The sequence below is a fragment of the Caretta caretta genome, chromosome 25, assembly GCF_965140235.1.
Source record: "Caretta caretta isolate rCarCar2 chromosome 25, rCarCar1.hap1, whole genome shotgun sequence".
Taxonomy (NCBI): domain Eukaryota; kingdom Metazoa; phylum Chordata; order Testudines; family Cheloniidae; genus Caretta; species Caretta caretta.
In genome coordinates, this window is record NC_134230.1 from 7,960,180 (window position 1) to 7,978,876 (window position 18,697).

The 18,697-nt window shown below is 46.5% G+C and overlaps 1 protein-coding gene across 4 annotated transcripts in view; it reads right to left on the bottom strand.

Moving 5' to 3' along the window:
* Positions 1-14,667, bottom strand: part of MBD3 (methyl-CpG binding domain protein 3) — a 35,671-nt gene extending 21,004 nt beyond the window's left edge. The window contains exon 1 of one of the 4 annotated variants that reach the window (XM_048831041.2): positions 14,531-14,667. In XM_048831041.2, coding sequence (XP_048686998.1) covers positions 14,531-14,586 — 56 coding nt within the window. In that variant the 5' untranslated portion in view covers positions 14,587-14,667. Of the gene's footprint in view, positions 1-7,376; positions 7,466-13,415; positions 13,872-14,530 lie in introns of those variants that run through there. The other 3 variants (XM_048831038.2, XM_048831042.2, XM_048831039.2) reach the window with 3 other exon arrangements.
* Between the last annotated feature and the right edge of the window lie 4,030 nt (positions 14,668-18,697).

Sequence of the window (18,697 nt, forward strand, 5' to 3'; positions counted from 1 at the left end):
TAAGTCATGGGTTCCAGTCCCCTAATCATTTTTGTTGCCCTCTGCTGGACTCTTTCCAATTTTTCCACATCCTTCTTGTAGTGTGGGGCCCAAAACTGGACACATGACTCCAGATGAGGCCTCACCGATGTCGAATAGAGGGGAACGATCACGTCCCTCGATCTGCTGGCAATGCCCCTACTTATACAGCCCAAAATGCCATTGGCCTTCTTGGCAACAAGGGCACACGGTTGACTCATACCCAGCTTCTCGTCCACTGTAACCCCTAGGTCCTTTTCTGCAGAACTCCTGCCGAGCCATTCGGTCCCTAGTCTGTAGCAGTGCATGGGATTCTTCCGTCTTAAGTGCAGGACTCTGCACTTGTCCTTATTGAACCTCATCAGATTTCTTTTGGCCCAATCCTCTAATTTGTCTAGGGCCCTCTGTAGCCTATCCCTACTCTCCAGCATATCTACCTCTCCTCCCAGTTTAGTGTCATCTGCAAACTTGCTGAGGGTGCAATCCAGACCATCCTCCAGATCATTTATGAAGATATTGAACAAAACTGGCCCCAGGACCGACCCTTGGGGCACGCCACTTGATACCGGCTGCCAACTAGACATGGAGCCATTGATCACTACCCGTTGAGCCCAACAATCTAGCTAACTTTCTATCCACCTTATAGTCCATTCATCCAGCCCATACTTCTATAACTTGCTGGCAAGAATACTGTGGGAGACGGTGTCAAAAGCTTTGCTAAAGTCAAGGAACAACACGTCCACCGCTTTCCCCTCATCCACAGAGCCAATTATCTCATCATAGAAGGCAATTAGATTAGTCAGGCTTGACTTGTCCTTGGTGAATCCATGCTGACTGTTCCTGATCACTTTCCTCTCCTCTAAGTGCTTCAGAATTGATTCCTTGAGGACATGCTCCATGATTTTTCCAGGGACTGAGGTGAGGCTGACTGGCTTGTAGTTCCCAGGATCCTCCTTCTTCCCTTTTTTAAAGATGGGCACTACATTAGCCTTTTTCCAGTCATCCGGGACCTCTCCCGATCGCCATGAGTTTTCAAAGATAATGCAATCACATCCGCCAACTCCTTTAGCACTCTCAGATGCAGCACATCCGGCCCCATGGACTTGTGCTCGTCCAGCTTTTCTAAATAGTCCCGAACCACTTCTTTCTCCACAGAGGGCTGGTCACCTCCTCCCCATGCTGTGCTGCCCAGTGCAGCAGTCTGGGAGCTGACCTTGTTTGTGAAGACAGAGGCAAAAAAAGCATTGAGTACATTAGCTTTTTCCACATCCTCTGTCACTAGGTTGCCTCCCTCATTCAGTAAGGGGCCCACACTTTCCTTGACTTTCTTCTTGTTGCTAACATACCTGAAGAAACCCTATGGCCTAGTAGGCTAATCTTCTCCCTCTTACAGTTACTGTGGAAGAGAGAGGGGAAGAACATGTGAACCTGTTCTACACATCAAGGGCCAAATTCAATTCAGGTTTATGGAAGGCACTCAAATTATACCAGGACCAAACTTGATCTTGAACATTCTGCTTCCAACTCATTACCCACTAGTTCATGCAAAAGTATGTCGGTTTCCAAGCGTCAGTTCTCATGAGACTGTTATATTAGAACAGCAGCATGATCTTCACAGCACCTTTCTTTTTTCCCCCTCTTTGTGACACAGTTTTAATAATAAACTTCTGATTTCAGTTTGATTCTTAACTTTACAATGAGGTATTATGTAACAGGTTAGGAGGCAAGAAAATAAGTAGTTAATCTGTAAAGGGAAACAAAGTAAAAAAAACCCTTTCATTTTAATTAACAATAGAACAAATCAAAACTTTGAAAGACACTGCATTAAAGATGCACTTTTAAATGTCTGATTTTATGTGATGGACCACAGTCAAGCAAGTGTGCATCCATTGGCCCAATTGCTTTCTTGTTTTTTATATAAAACAAACTTATGGTTGTAATAAGTTACTAAATAATGGGCTGGATTCTCCTCAATTACAATGGTGAAAATCAGAAGTAAACCCACTGAAGTCAATAGAGCTATACCAATGCGAAATTGTGAGAAACAAGAAGTTTGCAAAAGAAAGTCATTTCCATGTAGCATTGTCCATTACAAAAATACATACAGCTCATCATTCAGTAGACTTCTCTAATTTATTCCCTAGCATCCTTATCAGTAGCAATCAAAACCTTAGTTTCCCCTTGTCAAATATAAAGGGATGGGTAATCACCTTTAAATCCCTCCTGGCCAGAGGAAAAACCCATTCACCTGTAAAGGGTTAAGAAGCTAGGATAACCTCGCTGGCACCTGACCAAAATGACCAATGAAGAGACAAGATACTTTCAAAGCTGGAGGGGGGGAGAAACAAAGGCGCTCTCGGTTGTTTTTGCCAGGACCAGAGCAGGAATGCAGGTCAGAACTCCTGTAAAGGGCTAATAAGCAATCTAGTTAGATATGCATTAGATTCTGTTTTGTTTAAATGGCTAGTAAAATAAGTTGTGCTGAATGGAATGTATATTCCTGTTTGTGTGTCTTTTTGTAACTTAAGGTTTTGCCTAGAGGGATTCTCTATGTTTTGAATCTGATTACCCTTTAAAGTATTTACCATCCTGATTTTACAGAGGTGATTCTTTTACCTTTTCTTCAATTAAAAATTCTTCTTTTAAGAACTTGATTGCTTTTTCATTGTTCTTAAGATCCAAGGGTTTGGGTCTGTGTTCACCTATGCAAATTGGTGAGGATTTTTATGAAGCCTTCCCCAGGAAAGCGGGTGTAGGGTTTGGGAGGATTTTGGGGGGAAAGACGTTTCCAAGAGGGCTCTTTCCCTGTTATATATTTGTTAGACGCTTGGTGGTGGCAGCAATAAAGTCCAGGGGCAAAAGGTAAAATAGTTTGTATCTTGGGGAAGTTTTAACCTAAGCTGGTAAAAATAAGTTTAGGGGGTTTTTCATGTAGGTCCCCACATCTGTACCCTAGAGTTCAGAGTGGGGAAGGAACTTTGACAAGTTCTGACCTGTATTCCTGCTCTGGTCCCAGCAAAAGCAACACACAGACCGAGAGAACCTTTGTTCCCCCCCCCCCTCCATCTTTGAAAGTATCTTGTCTCCTCATTGGTCACTTTGGTCAGGTGCCAGCAAGGTTATCCCAGCTTCTTAACCCTTTACAGGCGAAAGGGTTTTTCCTCTGGCCAGGAGGGATTTAAAGGTGTTTACCCTTCCCTTTATATTTATGACACCCCTCTAGCCAGGTGGAGGACAATACCACATACGGAGTCACCAACTGCATACTATGGCTCATATATGGGAAATTTACATCTTCAGCCCATTTACATCCTAGTAACATCCAAACCCCACATCGCTCAGACTCAGTGCAACAAAGCTAATATGCTAGCATGCACATTTAGTTTATAAAGGCCAGGTAACTTTTTCCATGCACATATTTCTATGAAATAAAAAGATCAGCAGTGCTAGAAACAAATCTCTCAGTCATAGTATCCAGGTATCAAGCTTACCTTCTCTCACTAGCCTGGCAGTATACTCAATCCTGGATCTATTTGGACCAAACCTTCAGCGCTTGAAAGTTCTTCACGTTCTTCTGTTATTTCTGGAATTATTCCACTTTCCCTAAAATCTAAGTTGGCATTTGCAGAACAGGTTTCAGTGGAGGTTATACAATTCCCTTTGTATCAGATGACACCCCAGCTTTCCTGGAGAATCTGAGGCACTTTTGTCCATTTGAAATTGAACCACTACAAGAAGAAGAATGGCCTTAAGTGCTAGACGCAGCGCACAAGACTCCAAGGCACTGATGAGCATACTTGACTTTCTCGTGTCCCATAGACTACGCACTGACAGTCTGTCTAGATGAAACACTCAATTGACAGTTGATGAACATGACTAGCACCAACTTCTGCAGAATCCAGGGTTGAAAGCCATCCTGTCTGGGACTATTAGGAGCATCAAACTTTAGTCCCTTGACCTTTGTCAGGACCATTTCCACGAGACAGACTGGTGAAAAGGCACAATCCATTGACTGAGAAACCATTCTGGTTAACACCCCTTTTCCTAGTGGTACGAAAACAGGTAGCTTCTTGTTCAGCAGCGTGTGAAGACAGCTACCTACCTCTGGTGCCCCGGAATGTATGAAGTTCTGGTCTGCTGCTCTCTCATTTATTCAGGAGGATCTGTAACAGACTTATTCAATCTATGATCATGTTCTCTTTCCCTACCAAGTAGAATATGAATATCTTGTGGAACAGGAACAGAACCTCACACTTCCATATCTGTCATGACCCAGTGCCTCCTTATTTTTGTGGAACAAGCTGACTCAAGTTACCAAGACCATCTTTTGGAATCCCAGATCTCTGAAAGTCCTGCACGTGTACATGACCATTCTCATCTTCAGAACACTCATTTGCATCTATTCTTCATGGAGACATCAAGCTTTGTAGGTGTGGAATTCCTTTCCATAGACTTCCCTTCTCAAGATAGCAACCATGAACACATCTATCATATGGGCAAGAAGTTTGGAAGTCCACTTCTAATTGCATAATGCCACTATACCCAGATATCATCCATTACCCAATATGATGCAAAACCTCCAATCTTTTTTCCAATACAACTAGCAAAATATTTTAAGCCAGGCATGCCAACAAATGGTAACTGAAAGCTATTATCTGTAATACAGCACGCAAAGAGTCATAGTCCCGAGAGGAAATCAATCAGTTGGACTAGTTGGCAATTGATGACAGTTTGACCCATATTAAAAAAAAAGTCTGTTAGGAGAGCATGGTAATTCTTAATCCCAAAGCTACCTACCTTAGATACTATGCTGACTTATACCTGGTGGATGCTACACAAACTAAGAGTCCAGTAATGGAGGTGGCAAAGACTCATAAATCCACTTGAGACACATACAGCAAGTTATCTGTTTTTCTAATTCTAGGAGGAACAGAAGATGGTCTAAATCACAAACCTTAAGGGTTTGTTGTTTTTTTTTGAATCACTAACATTATTACTTTTTTTGTCTCAACTATAAACTATCGAAAAGGCTCAAACTGTTTTGCTAATTTGAGATTTTAACTAACAGAATTTGGGATCTCCAAGGTTTCTACTAAATGGATAAGCATCTCTTGAAAATCTATATTTGTCAGGATCAAATGATGTAGGAATCCAGCAATGCAGGAGTAAAATAATCTCTAAGCAGAGTCATCTTCATATTGGAAAGACACCTTCTATTTATCAAAATCATCCTCTCAAGGGTCTTCTTTCAGGGCAACCAAAATGGAAAAAAACCCTTCTCAGTGGAGAAATTAACTCCCTTAAATGGTGCAAGGAAGAAGGAGCTGAAGAAATAAACTTTAGTCATGAGCAACAACAGATCAACTAGACCAGAGGTGGGCAAACATCTGGCCCGTGGGACCCTCCTGCTCAGCCCTTGAGCTCCAGGCCAGGGAGGCTAGCCCCCGGCCCCTCCCCTGCTGTTCCCCCTCCCCTGCAGCCTCAGCTCTCCATGCTGCCAGCACTCTGGGTGGCGGGACTGCAAACTCCTGCCAGGCAGTGCGGCTGCAAGAGCCACCGGACTGCCCCAGTGCTCTAGAATGCGCAGCGGTGCGGCTGGCTCCAGCGGGGCGATGCGGCTGCCAGTCCTGGTGCTCTGAGTGGCATGGTAAGGGGGCAGGGAGCGGAGGGGTTCGATAAGGGGCAGAAGGTCTCGGGGAGGGGGGGCAGTCAGGGGACAGAGAGCAGGAGGCGGTTGGATAGGCGTTGGGTCCTGGAAGTGAGTGGTCAGCGGACAAGGAGCTGGGGGGAGGGGGAGAGTTGGATGGGTCAGGAGTTCTGAACGGGGCAGTCAAGGGGTGGGAAGTGGGAGAGGGCGGAGGCCAGGCTGTTTGGGGAGGCACAGCCTTCCCTACCCGGCCCTCCATATAGTTTCAGAGCCCCGATGTGGCCCTCAGGCCAAAACGTTTGTCCACCCCTGAACAAATCAAAGCCCACAGACTCTAGAAAAGGCAATGAGTAAAAAGAGATCCCACAGAGAACAAGATGGAATAAACAGATCTATCCCCTGAAAATCCTGGAAAGCTAGGGCTAGCATGAGTGAGAAAGCCAATATGACCAGTCTAGAAGTCTCACAAAAGACTTATGAAAACAAGAATAAAAGAGGCGTCCTTTGTCCCAGTTCAGATGGAACAAGGCTGACCCCAAAAACTCTTGGAACAGAGTCTTTGCTGTCATCAATGAAGTCAAAACAGATAACACTCAACCTGTGGAGAATCTCTGGCAGGGGAAGCAGAGTCATTCGCCCCATGAATCCAAAAGCTCTCAATTGTGAGATGCAAAGCGAGAAAACACTGAAGAAAGACCATGTCAGAATAGTGAACATCCCTTCTGGTGTCGAGCACAGGTAGAATCAAGGCACTTTAAGTGAAATATCCTCATGAAATCTAATGTCAGCCACCCTGAATTCCTCTCTCTCTGTCTCTTACAATCTTAAGGATCTGACTGATGAGATTGAAAATAAGCCAGTCTTTTTTTCTCCTGCCTGCCAGTCTCCAAAATAAAGATGGAAGAGTCAGCAGCATAACCCCCTGCTTTTATCAGAGCTCTCAGCAATAGCGGCAAGTGTTCACAAGCCAAAGATATCACAAATCTTACAGAAGGCCCAGTTTGAAACAAAAGACTCAGATCCAGTGGTCTTGCTTGCAGTCACACTGACTTCTCTGGAAGGAGTTTCAGCTTGTTTTCTTGATCCCAACATGCTTGAAGAGTAAAGGCTGAGAATGTCTGAAAAAGTAATCTTCCCGTCTTACAAAGGGGTGTTCCATAACAGATTTTAGCACTGAAGGCCTTGTACTGTTTGAAATTAGACTTTGTGCCTGCACCAGCCAGAACAGACCTTGACAGTCTCTCATCTGAACTTTTAGCTGGGGCACTAATTGGCACCACCTGCGCTGGAACCTGCCACTTCATTTGGTGTTATCCATCAGAAGCTACTGCTAGAGAGATGTGAGACATGAGAGGAACAAAAATACCAAAGTTAGCCAGAGAGCTGACTGCATGTATTATGGGGCTGGCTGAGACTCCAAAGAATCAAGTATGCGTCAGATGTATTGAACAATATCCTGTGCCAAGGACACAATCCCTAGCACCTGCTCTAACTCATTCTAAGTAGAAACCTGAAGAGTGAAGCAACTTCTACTCACAACTGAAAGTAGCCTACAAAAGCATCCTGCTACAGTTCTGAAGATGCCTCTGACCAAATCCCCAGAGGTGAAGATATTGGGCTTGGTCCAAAGTGCTAAAAAGGCATCTAAGTGCTGGAAAAAAACTATTTTATTCTAAGTATATGCCTTGAAAACAAAAAAGGGATACTGTACCTAGTGTCTTGCTTGAAGAGCACTGAAAGATCAGAGCCAACGCTGTAACAGTTAGAAGCCAGTGAGAAGCTCATTCACTAACCACAATCAGAAAGTAACTGGTGGAGGGTTCTGGGGCCTCAGAGATTGTTGTAGCTGGAGCATGCTCAGTAGGACACAGCCCTTGAGACAGCCTACAGGTACCTCAGAGGGTCAAAAAAACCTAAGCACTAGTGGAGTTTTCCACTTGACTTGCTCTGGAGGCATGAGACTCAGGAGTGGTAATTCTGTGTTTATGCCTTTTTTGGCTGCTTTGAAGACACACAAGTTTTTTTCTTTATAGATTCCATAGTTTTCCCCTCCCCGCTTTGCAGCTCACCAAAAATTTCAAGATTCGCCAAGCATTAATGTTTTTGAAACTAAACGAATTGGAAGCATCCCAAACAAAGGGGCAACAATTATACACGTTTTGATATGAAGTTTTAGAAGTTTGGAAATATCTCTTCCTGAAAAAGAGACACTATCAGCAAGCAACTTGCTATATTACCGTGATAATTAATTTGTAGATGGGCTTCTTGGCACTTTACCAACTACTAAAAAGAAAGGAATTGCAAAGGGACAAATGATTTTTTATGCTTGTCCATCAAAAGGTATATCACATTATCTGCTTTCATGGCTTGCCTCAGCACTAACAAAAACAGAAAAAGGGAAGCATTTCCCCAGAAACAGAAAGTCTTATTAGCTATTCACAGACTTTCTGGCTGCAGATTACAATGAATGCATCATAGCCTATTCAAGGGTCAGCTACTGCCAGGTGCCTGCTCTATATGTGCAGCTCATCCTTTGTTTCATTCTCATTACATTCTTAAGAAGAGAACTGACTGCAAGCTCAAACTCATTCCCATTCCCTTCCACCTCTCCTGTTAAGCAAGTTTCCTCCCCTCCTCCTTTCCCCTTTAAGCATATACAGTACCAAATAGAGATTCATAGAACTTGATTGAAATGCAAAGGACAGAGGGGGGAGGGGAAAAAAAAAAAACAACAACCAGATCTTGCCTACTTTTAAGGAAATGGGAGACAGGAACCTGGGTACAAATTGTGACCACATGCAGCTGTCTAAAGCCTCAACCTCCCCCACCCCATCTGAGAAACAGAAAGCCACAAAAAAAATTTTTTTACACCGCATTTGTTACAATACATAAAATGCTTCTTTCCTCCTCTTGCACTTGCTGCATTACAACTTGTCATCCTCAGACTGTGCATTCAAGTTCTTTAGTAATACAATCAAAGTTGTTTTCTCTTGCAGCAGTTGTATGTCTGTGAACACAACGTTCTGAGCACTCAGCTCACCAGAACAGGTGTTGTATGCCCCCATGCCACCTCCCTAGCACATTCATCCCTAGTAGTAGGCATCACTCTTGCTAGCTGAAGTTGGCTGCTAAGTACTCCTCTATATCTCTGCCTTCCAGCACACCTCACCTCTGAAGGCATATTTCATTGGGACAACATGACCCTTAAACTGCAGTGGGTACTAGGTGACCCCAATTCTCCAGCTTCCCCTGTCCCTAACACCACATTCGACTACAGTAATAAATATCACCACCGGCTACAAAGACAACTGGGTACAACGGTTACGTGTCCCCCACCTGCCTCTTCTACAATTCCTCACGTGCCTAATGCTCCCTCGGGTTTCCCCTCTCTAACTGCACACTACTTCTAGCTCAGTTCAGTACTCCTACTCAGCACACTACTCCTAGCTCAACTCCCGTACTAGGGGCATTTCTCTTCTGCTCAGTGCACTGGCGCCCCCTACATGGCCAAGCTCCTACAGTCGCGTATTGTAAAACTGTTAACACACTCTTGCCAGCAGATCCATGCAGTGGTGTTCCCTGCTCCTTAGTAATAGGCCTCATTCTGACCAATGACTTCATGTAGCTTGAACCCCCTGCACTCAAATAACACATAGGGCACATTCACCCAGACTTTAACAAGTTACCATACACCCATTAGCCTACAGATAAATAAAAAAAGATGAGGGGCAGATCTGTAGCAGGGTAGTGAACTAAAGAAGCCAAGTCCACTTTTATAAGAACTCCTGTGAGACCCATTTACAGCGGAATAACTGGAAAGCATGGTTCACGTGAGGCATTATACGAGCCTCACTTTGGGAGCGAAGGGCTACCAGCAGTTTTACCTAGAGAGGTATTTCTCAGAAGAATTTTACCAAAACTATATTCCCTCCAAGACTGGGTTGATTTTTTATGTATGTTGGTTGATGCACTGTGGGGGCAAGAAACTCACAAATAAATGACTGTTATGGGGTTGACTGATACAGAGTTGTTTGGGGAATGCCTTTCTAGACAAAACTCCTAAAAGGAAATGCTTCTGAGGAATCTCTCTCATGACAAAACTGATCACTCTCTCTCTCTTCCTGGTCTCCAAAGTGAGACTTTTGGAATTTCAGGCAGTGCCTGAAACCATTTGCAGGTGAACCATTCCCTGCCCTCAATATTATTCTGCTCCATTTAGGCCCAAAAAGAGCTCTTACAAAAGCAGACACAGCTGCTCTCTCAGTTCTTTTAGTTCTGAAGTCACTACTCTGTCACAAGCCACACCCTGGTGAGAAACCCAGCCTCCTCACAACCAGCTGCTGGGAAGTGGGAGGTTGCTGCTAGAATTCCATCCATGAACCATGCTTAGGGGAGAGCCTAATCTCCAACCAGACTGACTAGTAATGTCAGACACCCAATTCCAGGCTGACCCTGGACAGTGGAATGCCTCCTCTCTCCCTATACAAACACATTCACTCTCCGCAAAAGGGAAACTTTTACATAAAGAGTTAATTTCTAACTTGTGATTACAGAGAAAACCTTCCAAACACAATACTACTGTACAATCCTCTTATCCTGAAGAGCACTTCAGAGAAGTACTAACTGCCACCACCATTCAACTCAGATGAGTGTTAATTCTTAAGTCTAATGATGGCACAAAGGGCTTGTATTCCAATCATTTTGGTGCACAATATCTAACTTCCATGAACAAATTACTGGAATTATACGTATACAATATGTAACTGAACACACAAATGGTCAGCTAAACAAATGTCAAAAATGCAGAGGTGTTAAAAGTGACATGAGTATTTTTTCCACACTGTGGGCTGGTCTACATTAGAAAATGAATATTGACCCAGCTACTCAATTTACAGTGGCAGTCAAAAAAGCTAACGGAATGTTAGAAACCATTAGGAAAGGGGTAGATATTAAGACAGAAAATTATCATAATGCCTCTATATAAATCCATGATATGCCCACATCTTGTACACTGCATGCAGATCTGGTCACCTCATCTCAGAAAAGACATACTGGAATTGGAAAAGGTACAGAGAAGGCAACAAAATTGATTAAGATTTTGGAACAGCTTCCACATGAAAAGAAATTAAAAAGCCTGGGACTTTTCAGGCTGGAAAAGGGACGGCTAAGGGGGAATATGATAGAGGTCTATAAAATCTTGTGGAGAAAGTGAATATGGAAATGTTATTTACTCCTTCACAACACACAAGAACTAGGAGTCAACCAATGAAATTAACAGGCAGCAAGTTTAAAACAAACAAAAGAAAGTACTTCTTCACACACCGCAGGGTCAACCTGTGGAACTCTTTGCGAGGGGATGTTGTGAAGGCTAAAACTATAACAGGGTTCAAAAAAGAACTAGGTAAGTTCCTGCAGGAACTGACTATTAGCCAGGACCAATGACTATTAGCCAGGATAGGCAGTGATGCAACATCATGCTCTGAATGTCCCTAGCCTCTGTTTGCCACAAGCTGTGAGTGGATGACAGAGGATGGGTCATTTGATGACTGACTGTTCTGTTCATTCCCTCTGAAGTACCAGGCATTGGCCACTGTTGGAAAACAGGATACGGGGCTGGATGGACCATTGGTCTAACCTAGTATGGCCATTTTTACGTTGCTCAAGCCCACGGCTGTGAAAAATCCACACCCCTGAGCAATAGAGTTAAGCGGACCTAAGCCCCCATGTATGCAGCACTAGGTCAAAGGAAGAATTCTTCAGACAAGCCCCAGGGCTCTCTCTCACTATAGGCACTACAGTGCTGCAGCTGTAGCACCATAATGTAGATACTTCCTACAATGGTGGAAGTGGTTTTTCCATCGCTGTAATTAATCCAACTCTCTGAGAGGCAGTAGCTAAGTCTACACCGGGAGTTAGGTCAGCAGTGTGATTTTTTCACAACCCTAAGAAACACAGCTAGGATGACCTAAATTTGAAGTATAGACCTGGTCTTAGTAATGCAGAATGCAACAGTAACTAAAAGTTTAGTTATTGCATAAAAGCTGTATTATACCTTCTATCTTTTGCAAATTGACATATCTGGAAAATTCACTGTAGACAAATGGAAGGTGCCCTTAATTTTGTAGGCCCAGCCCTCAGGCTCCTGAACTAGTAGGTATATCTCACACATTTTGAGCAGCGGACTCAAACTGCTAAAAAGAGGTCTTTTCTTTCTCCTGCAGAAACTATGAGCAACAATAGAAGGGCTTCAGAGAAGCAGCCATGTTCGTCTGTATTCGCAAAAAAAAAAAAAAAAAAAAAAAAAAGAGTACTTGTGGCACCTTAGAGACTAACAAATTTATTTGAGCATAAGCTTTTGTGAGCTACAGCTCACTTCACTGGTTGCATAGAAGGGCTGACATTTTCAATCTATATACTCAGGAAGATGACATTGCATTGATTTATACTCAGTCCAAGTCTGAAAGGTCTCTTCATAGCCATAACGGTTAGATTTTAGAACTGAAACCTATGATTTTGCAGAAGTTGATGGTGTACATCTCTTTACTCTTCAGGGCCAAAATCCCTATCTGCCAGCTCAGTGCAGTAGGTGAACTCATGCTGCACTCCTCTGCTCAACACCCTCCCTGTCCCCCACAGCTATTCTACTTCAACTATTCTACTTCATCATCACGGCAGGTTTGGCAGGTCCTGGGTGCAGTGGTACTGCCCTTGTGAATTCCCTGTGGGCACTATGTCCCACCTACAGAAATGTAACACATACAACTACATTAATATACATGATTCTGGCAGAGTGGGCAGCTCATCCATACCACATGCTTCCCCCAACAGCACAGTCACTGATGGTAACAGATTTCATGCTAACAGAGCAGGTTGAGGCCTCCCCCCAGGACTCTACAGCACATTCATCTTTAGTAACATACATCACAGAAGCAGGGCAAATCGTTCCTGACCACCCCCTGCCCCCGATCTCATAACAGGCTTGCCTACAGAAATAGGTATCACTGTGACAGGGCAGGTAGCCCCTCCCCGGACACAATGGCTCACCCTGCAACCACTCTACAGCATATTCACATATAGCAACTGATAACACTATCAGCATTGCCTTAAGGTCCCATATTCTTCCTGCAACATCCACCTCCATGGCAGAGTTACCTACAGAGACAGACATCAGTAGGTCAGCCTTTCTTCCCCCTACTCTCCCAACTCAGTGGGCTCTAACAGCACATGCATTTATAGCAAGCTATTACTCTGGACCCCATGGCCCCCTGCGGCACATTCACCTAAGGTAACAGACACCAGTGCAGAAGGAGGATATTGGGGGGCTGCTCACCCAGCCACACTGGTGTCTACTACTACAGAAGAATGTGCCATCTGCTACCTATAACAATGTGGTAGGGTGGGTGCCCAACCCCACCGCACGCTCACTTATAGTGACAGACATCACTGGGTAGGGCAGATGCTTCGCACCCCATGGTCCCCCCAGCCCCCCAATGGTACATTCACCTACAGTAATAAATATTAGTGGACCAGGAAGGACAGGCTCCCTGTACCCCTCAGGCCCAACAGCACCTATATAAGAGACATCTGACAGGGCAGGGGTTCCCCCCAGACCGCCTACTGTACCTTCACTTATTGCAACAGACACCGGAGGCAGCTCCCGGCCCCCATAGCACAGTCACCTAGCGTAACGCATGGCTGCGGCAGGGCGGGCGGCCCCCGGCACCCCATGGCCCCCCCATGGCACATTCACCTATAGTAATAGACATCACTCTTGCCGGCTGAGAGCCCCGACTTTCTGGTCACTTCTTCCCTTTTCCATCCCTGCGGGAGGGCTGAGCACTCCCACCTCTTCCGCTCCATCTCCGCCGGGGCTCGGCCTGCGCTGGCTCCCTCCTCGCTCCGCCGCGATCACTGAGCAGCCGCCGCCGCCGGCTCCCAGGCTAGTTCCACCGGCTGTTCCCGGCCGCCGCGCACTCCTCCCGCCGCGGGCAGCGCCGGCTCTTCCCTGCTGCGGCTACTCACTCCTTCCCCCGCCGCGACGGCGCCGGCTGCTGGGTCCGCCCCCCGGCCGCGAGAGGTGACGGCTCTGGTGGCTGTTCCAGTCTCCCGCTCACCACAGCGTCGCCCGCTCCGCCACAGGCTGTTCTTCTGTGCTTACCTCCTCCCCCTACCAACCGAGACGCAGCTGTTCCGCTCTCTGTTCACCACCACCCCCAAGCGGCGCCGCGGCCCTTACTCCCCCCGCCCCCTGCCACCTCTTGAACGCGGCTGTCGCTGTTCCTCTCTCTTTCCGCTCCCCCCTCCACCGGAGCCGCAACCCCTCACTGCTCCTGTCTCGCCTCAGCTGTTCCACTCTCCTTCCCTCCCCCCGAGAGACGCTGGGGCTACTACCCCCTGCCTGAGCGGCGCGCGCGGCGGCCGTTACTCCCCCTCCCGACAGCGCGGCGCGCGGTGGCCGTTGCTCCGCCCCCTCGGCGCCAAGCTGGGGAGGGGGAGACAGACCACCCTGTATCCCTCCGCCCAGAGAGACCGCGTGCAGCGCGCGCTGCTCAGCTATATAGTCCCCTCCTGAGAGGAGGGGGCGGGTGACCTGCGGCGGGGGGGGGAGAGGCCCAGCCCCACAGACCAGTGACCCACACGTCACCCCCTACCCCTCACACAGCCCCCACCCAAAGCCCTCCACAGGGCCCCCAGCCTCGGCAGCGACCCCATCTCCCCCGGTGCCCCCCCTCCCTCAGTGACCCCCACCCCGTCATCCCCCAGCGCCAGTCTCCCCCGGGACCTCCGCCCCATACGGTCCCCACATCCGCCCCCCACTGACCCCTGACCCCCCCCCCGGTGCAGCACGGCCCCGCGCCCCCTTACCCCAGAGCCGGCCGCCCCTGGCCGCCTCTGTGTCCCGGCAGATCCGCCCTGGGCATCTTCCCTCCGCCCGCCCCTGGCCGGAGTGAGGGCGAGCCCAGCTCCCCGCGCGGCCAGGGGGCAGGGGCCCCCTTCCTCCCCGCCCGCTGGCGCCCCCTGCGGGCTCGGCCCCGCGCCGCGCCGCGCCCGGCTCGCTGCCCCCTGCGGGCCCGGCCCCCACGCGGCGCCCCGAACAGGCGGCCCCGGGGGGACTGGGCTGAGGCCCGCGGGGAGCCGGTGGCGGGTGGGTGTCTCTCCCGAGGACCCATCGCCTCTGCCCAGAGGCAGACCGGCATCTCCTCTAGGGACCCCTGGCCTCTGCCCAGAGATGGGGTCCTGTCACCACTGCCTGGAGACGGGGCGGGGGCACACCTCGCCCAGGGACCTCTCTCCTCTGCCTGGAGACGGGGCGGGGGCACACCTCGCCCAGGGACCTCTCTCCTCTGCCTGGAGAGCACCTCGCCCAGGGACCTCTCTCCTCTGCCTGGAGACGGGGCGGGGGCACACCTCGCCCAGGGACCTCTCTCCTCTGCCTGGAGACGGCGGCCTGTCTCCTTGAGGGACTTGTTGCCTTTGCTCGGCGCAGCGGGGAGTATTGTAGGCCATTCAGCCCCTACTTTGGCCACCCCTGAAGTACAGAGCCAGAGGAGGAACAGGCCTGGTTTGGTTTGCACAGGGCTGGTCATTAGAGGCTATTTTCTAGGAACAGGGTTTTTTTGGTCCTTTTTGTCCCAGGGATCCGTACTGGGCCCAGTCCTATTTAACGTATTCATAAACAATCTGGAAAAAGGGGTAAACAGCGAGGTGGCAAAATGGGCAGATGATACAAAACTACTCAAGACAGATAAGTCCCAAGCAGACTGCAAAGAGCTACAAAAGGATCTCACAAAACTGGGTGACTGGGCAACAAAATGGCAGATTAAATTTAATGTTGATAAATGCAAAGTAGTGCACATTGGAAAACATAATCCCAGCTATACATATACAATGATGGGGTCTAAATTAGCTGTTACCACTCAAGAAAGAGATCTTGGAGTCATTGTGGATAGTTCTCTGAAGTCATCCACTCAATGTGCAGGGGCAGTCCAAAAAACGAATAGAATGTTGGGAATCGTCAAGAAAGGGTAGATAATAAATCCATGGTACACCCACACCTTCAATACTGCGTGCAGATGTGGTCATCCCATCTCAAAAAAGATATATTGGAATTGGAAAAGGTTCAGAAAAGGGCAACAAAAATGATTAGGGGTATAGTATGGCTTTCGTATGAGGAGAGATTAATAAGACTGGGACTTTTCAGCTTGGGAAAGAGGCAACTAAGGGGGGATATGATAGAGGTCTATAAAATCATGAGTGGTATAGAGAAAGTAAATGAAGTGTTATTTACTCCTCATAATACAAGAACAAGGGGCCACCAAATGAAATTAATAGGTAGCAGGTTTAAAACAAACACAAGAAAGTATTTTTTCACGCAACGCACTGTCAACCTCTGGAACTCCTTGCCAGAGGGTGTTGTGAAGGCCAATATGATAACAGGGTTCAAAAGGGAGCTAGACAGATTCATGGAAGATAGGTCCATCAATGGCTATTAGCCAGGATGGGCAGGAATGGTGTCCCTAGCCTCTGTTTGCCAGAATTGGGATTGGATGACAGGGCATGGATCTATGAAAACCTGTCTGTTTATTCCCTTTGGGGCACCTGCCATTGGCTAATGTCAGAGGACAGGATACTGGGCTTGATGGATCTTTGGTCTGACCCAGTATGGCCGTTCTTATGTTCTTATCTCTTTGTTGATGGTTGTAGGTTGCATGTGTGACAGTGAATCCCCCTTTCACCTGATAAATCAGTGGTCAGCTCCAAAAATAGTTTCAGTACTTGCCTGCATGGATCCTCACTGTTGGCATGTGCACACATTGGGTGCACCAGCTCAGAACTTTTTGAGTAGGCACATCTATTGTGCTGTTCAGATACTTTGCCTGTGTCCTGAGGCCTTCCCAGCCCCATGGTGGGTATATCCCCAACTAGAAAAGGAGTACTAGTGGCACCTTAGAGACTAACCAATTTATTTGAGCATAAGCTTTCATGGGCTACAGCTCACTTCATCGGATGCTGTAGCTCACGAAAGCTTATGCTCAAATAAATTGGTTAGTCTCTAAGGTGCCACTGGTACTCCTTTTCTTTTTGCGAATACAGACTAACACAGCTGCTACTCTGAAATATATCCCCAACTGTCACTCAGATCCTTCTGACCACAGTCCTATTTAAACATTCATTACTTCCTCTACCTATTTCTGTAGAACAGCTGGTCTGGAGGCTTTTGGTAGTTTTACTCATATTACTTTAAAAAAAAAAAGATATGGCTCTCTTACTGGTTTCCACTTACCTTATATGGCAAGCAGCAGGAGATCAAGGAAGGATATGAGCAGCATATATTATGTGCAAGTCCAAAGGGCAGGAAAAATCCAGTATCCCAAGCATGTTGAGCTCAAGTTGTCCAGCCTAATGTGACAGGAGTTCAAAACTACTGTAGAGGCTAACAACTTATGTTCTGGGGGATAGTTGATTAATATATGTATTTGTTTCTTCTTGGTGGGAGAGATTATTATCTTTTAAGATCTATGACTACTCTGCCTCTGATTAATGCAGCATTGAGCTCTCTGTTTTTTCTAAAGGCATTCACTCTCTAGAGGGGCTTTTAAAAAAATAGTTTTGTATGTAGCACTGGTTTCTTTTTGTAGGTACTTATGAAATGTCTTGCTCTACAATTATTTCCAGAAAGCCTGCATGAGTGGATTGGAAGATATGTGTAGTAATTAGAGCTGATCGAAAAATGCCAGTTCTTTTTACAGGAAATGTACAATAAAAATATCTTCAGGTCTTTGGTTAAAAAAATAAAACCAACCAAACAAACAAAAACTTGAAACTTTTACTGAAAAACATTCGTTGACACAAAAAAAACCCAGAACATTTTGACCAAAATAAGTATTTTCTGCAAAAATATTTGTTTTGGGTGAAAAGTCATTTTGTCCAAACACGTTTCCACAAAAATACTATTACCAGCTCTAGCAGTAACTTTCCCATCATGATGAATAAAGAATGGTTACTTACCCTACAGTAACTGTGGTTCTTTGAGATGTGTTGTTCATACAGATTCCACTGTTGGTGTGAATACGCCCTATGTGCTCAAAAGCAGATTCTTTTTGGTTAGTCCACTGGGGCACTGAGGCCATGTCTGCATCATAGATGCTCTTGTTCCCCTCTCTCAAGGGCATAAAGCGTAGAGCGGGCCCGACTGCCTCTCAGTTCTTTTGCCAATATAGAATCCCTTAGGAATAGGACTCCACATTAGTGGGGAAGGAGAGTGGGTCATGGAATCTGTGTTGGTAACACATGGAGAACCATAGTTACTGTAGGGTAAGTAACTCTTCTTTCTTCTCTTCATGTGACTGTCCACACAGATTTCACTCTTGGTGTCTGTTTGCTTGGAGGTGGGAATGAAGAGTTCTACGTGAAGAGTGATTTCAGGATAGCCCTACTGAAATTTGACAGATGCAATCAATCTAGTGCAGTGGTTTTCAATCTGTCATCCAAAGGGGTCTGCACCTCCATTCGAAACTTTTTAGAGGTCCGCAAATGAAAAAGGTTGAAAACCACTGCCCTAGTGGAATGAATTCTGCTATGGCCAGGGGCTTTTCCTGGCTAACTTGTAGCAAATTCTTATGCAGTCTGATTCCCACTCAGATAAGATCTGAGTGGATATAAGTTGCTCTTTGACTCTGTCTGAAAAATACATCACATAGTCTAGGTGTGTCCCTGAATGGATTTGTTCTATCCAAATAAAAAGTCAACATTCTCACAGCAATTAGTGTATGAAGTTTCACTTCAGCAGGGGTAGAGAGCCTTAGGAAAGAAAACCAGGAGGTGAATGGACTGCTTTATGTGGAATTTTAAACCACTTTGGGCAGGAAATTGGGATGAGGTCCACAGGGTTACTCTTAGCTTAGGGCATGGCTACACTAGAAATTTCAAAGCGCTGTTGCGGGAGTGCTCCCGCGGCAGCACTTTGAAATGCGAGTCACACGATCACAAGGACCTGATGTTTTCTGTCCGCTTTCCTGGATAGCAGATTGA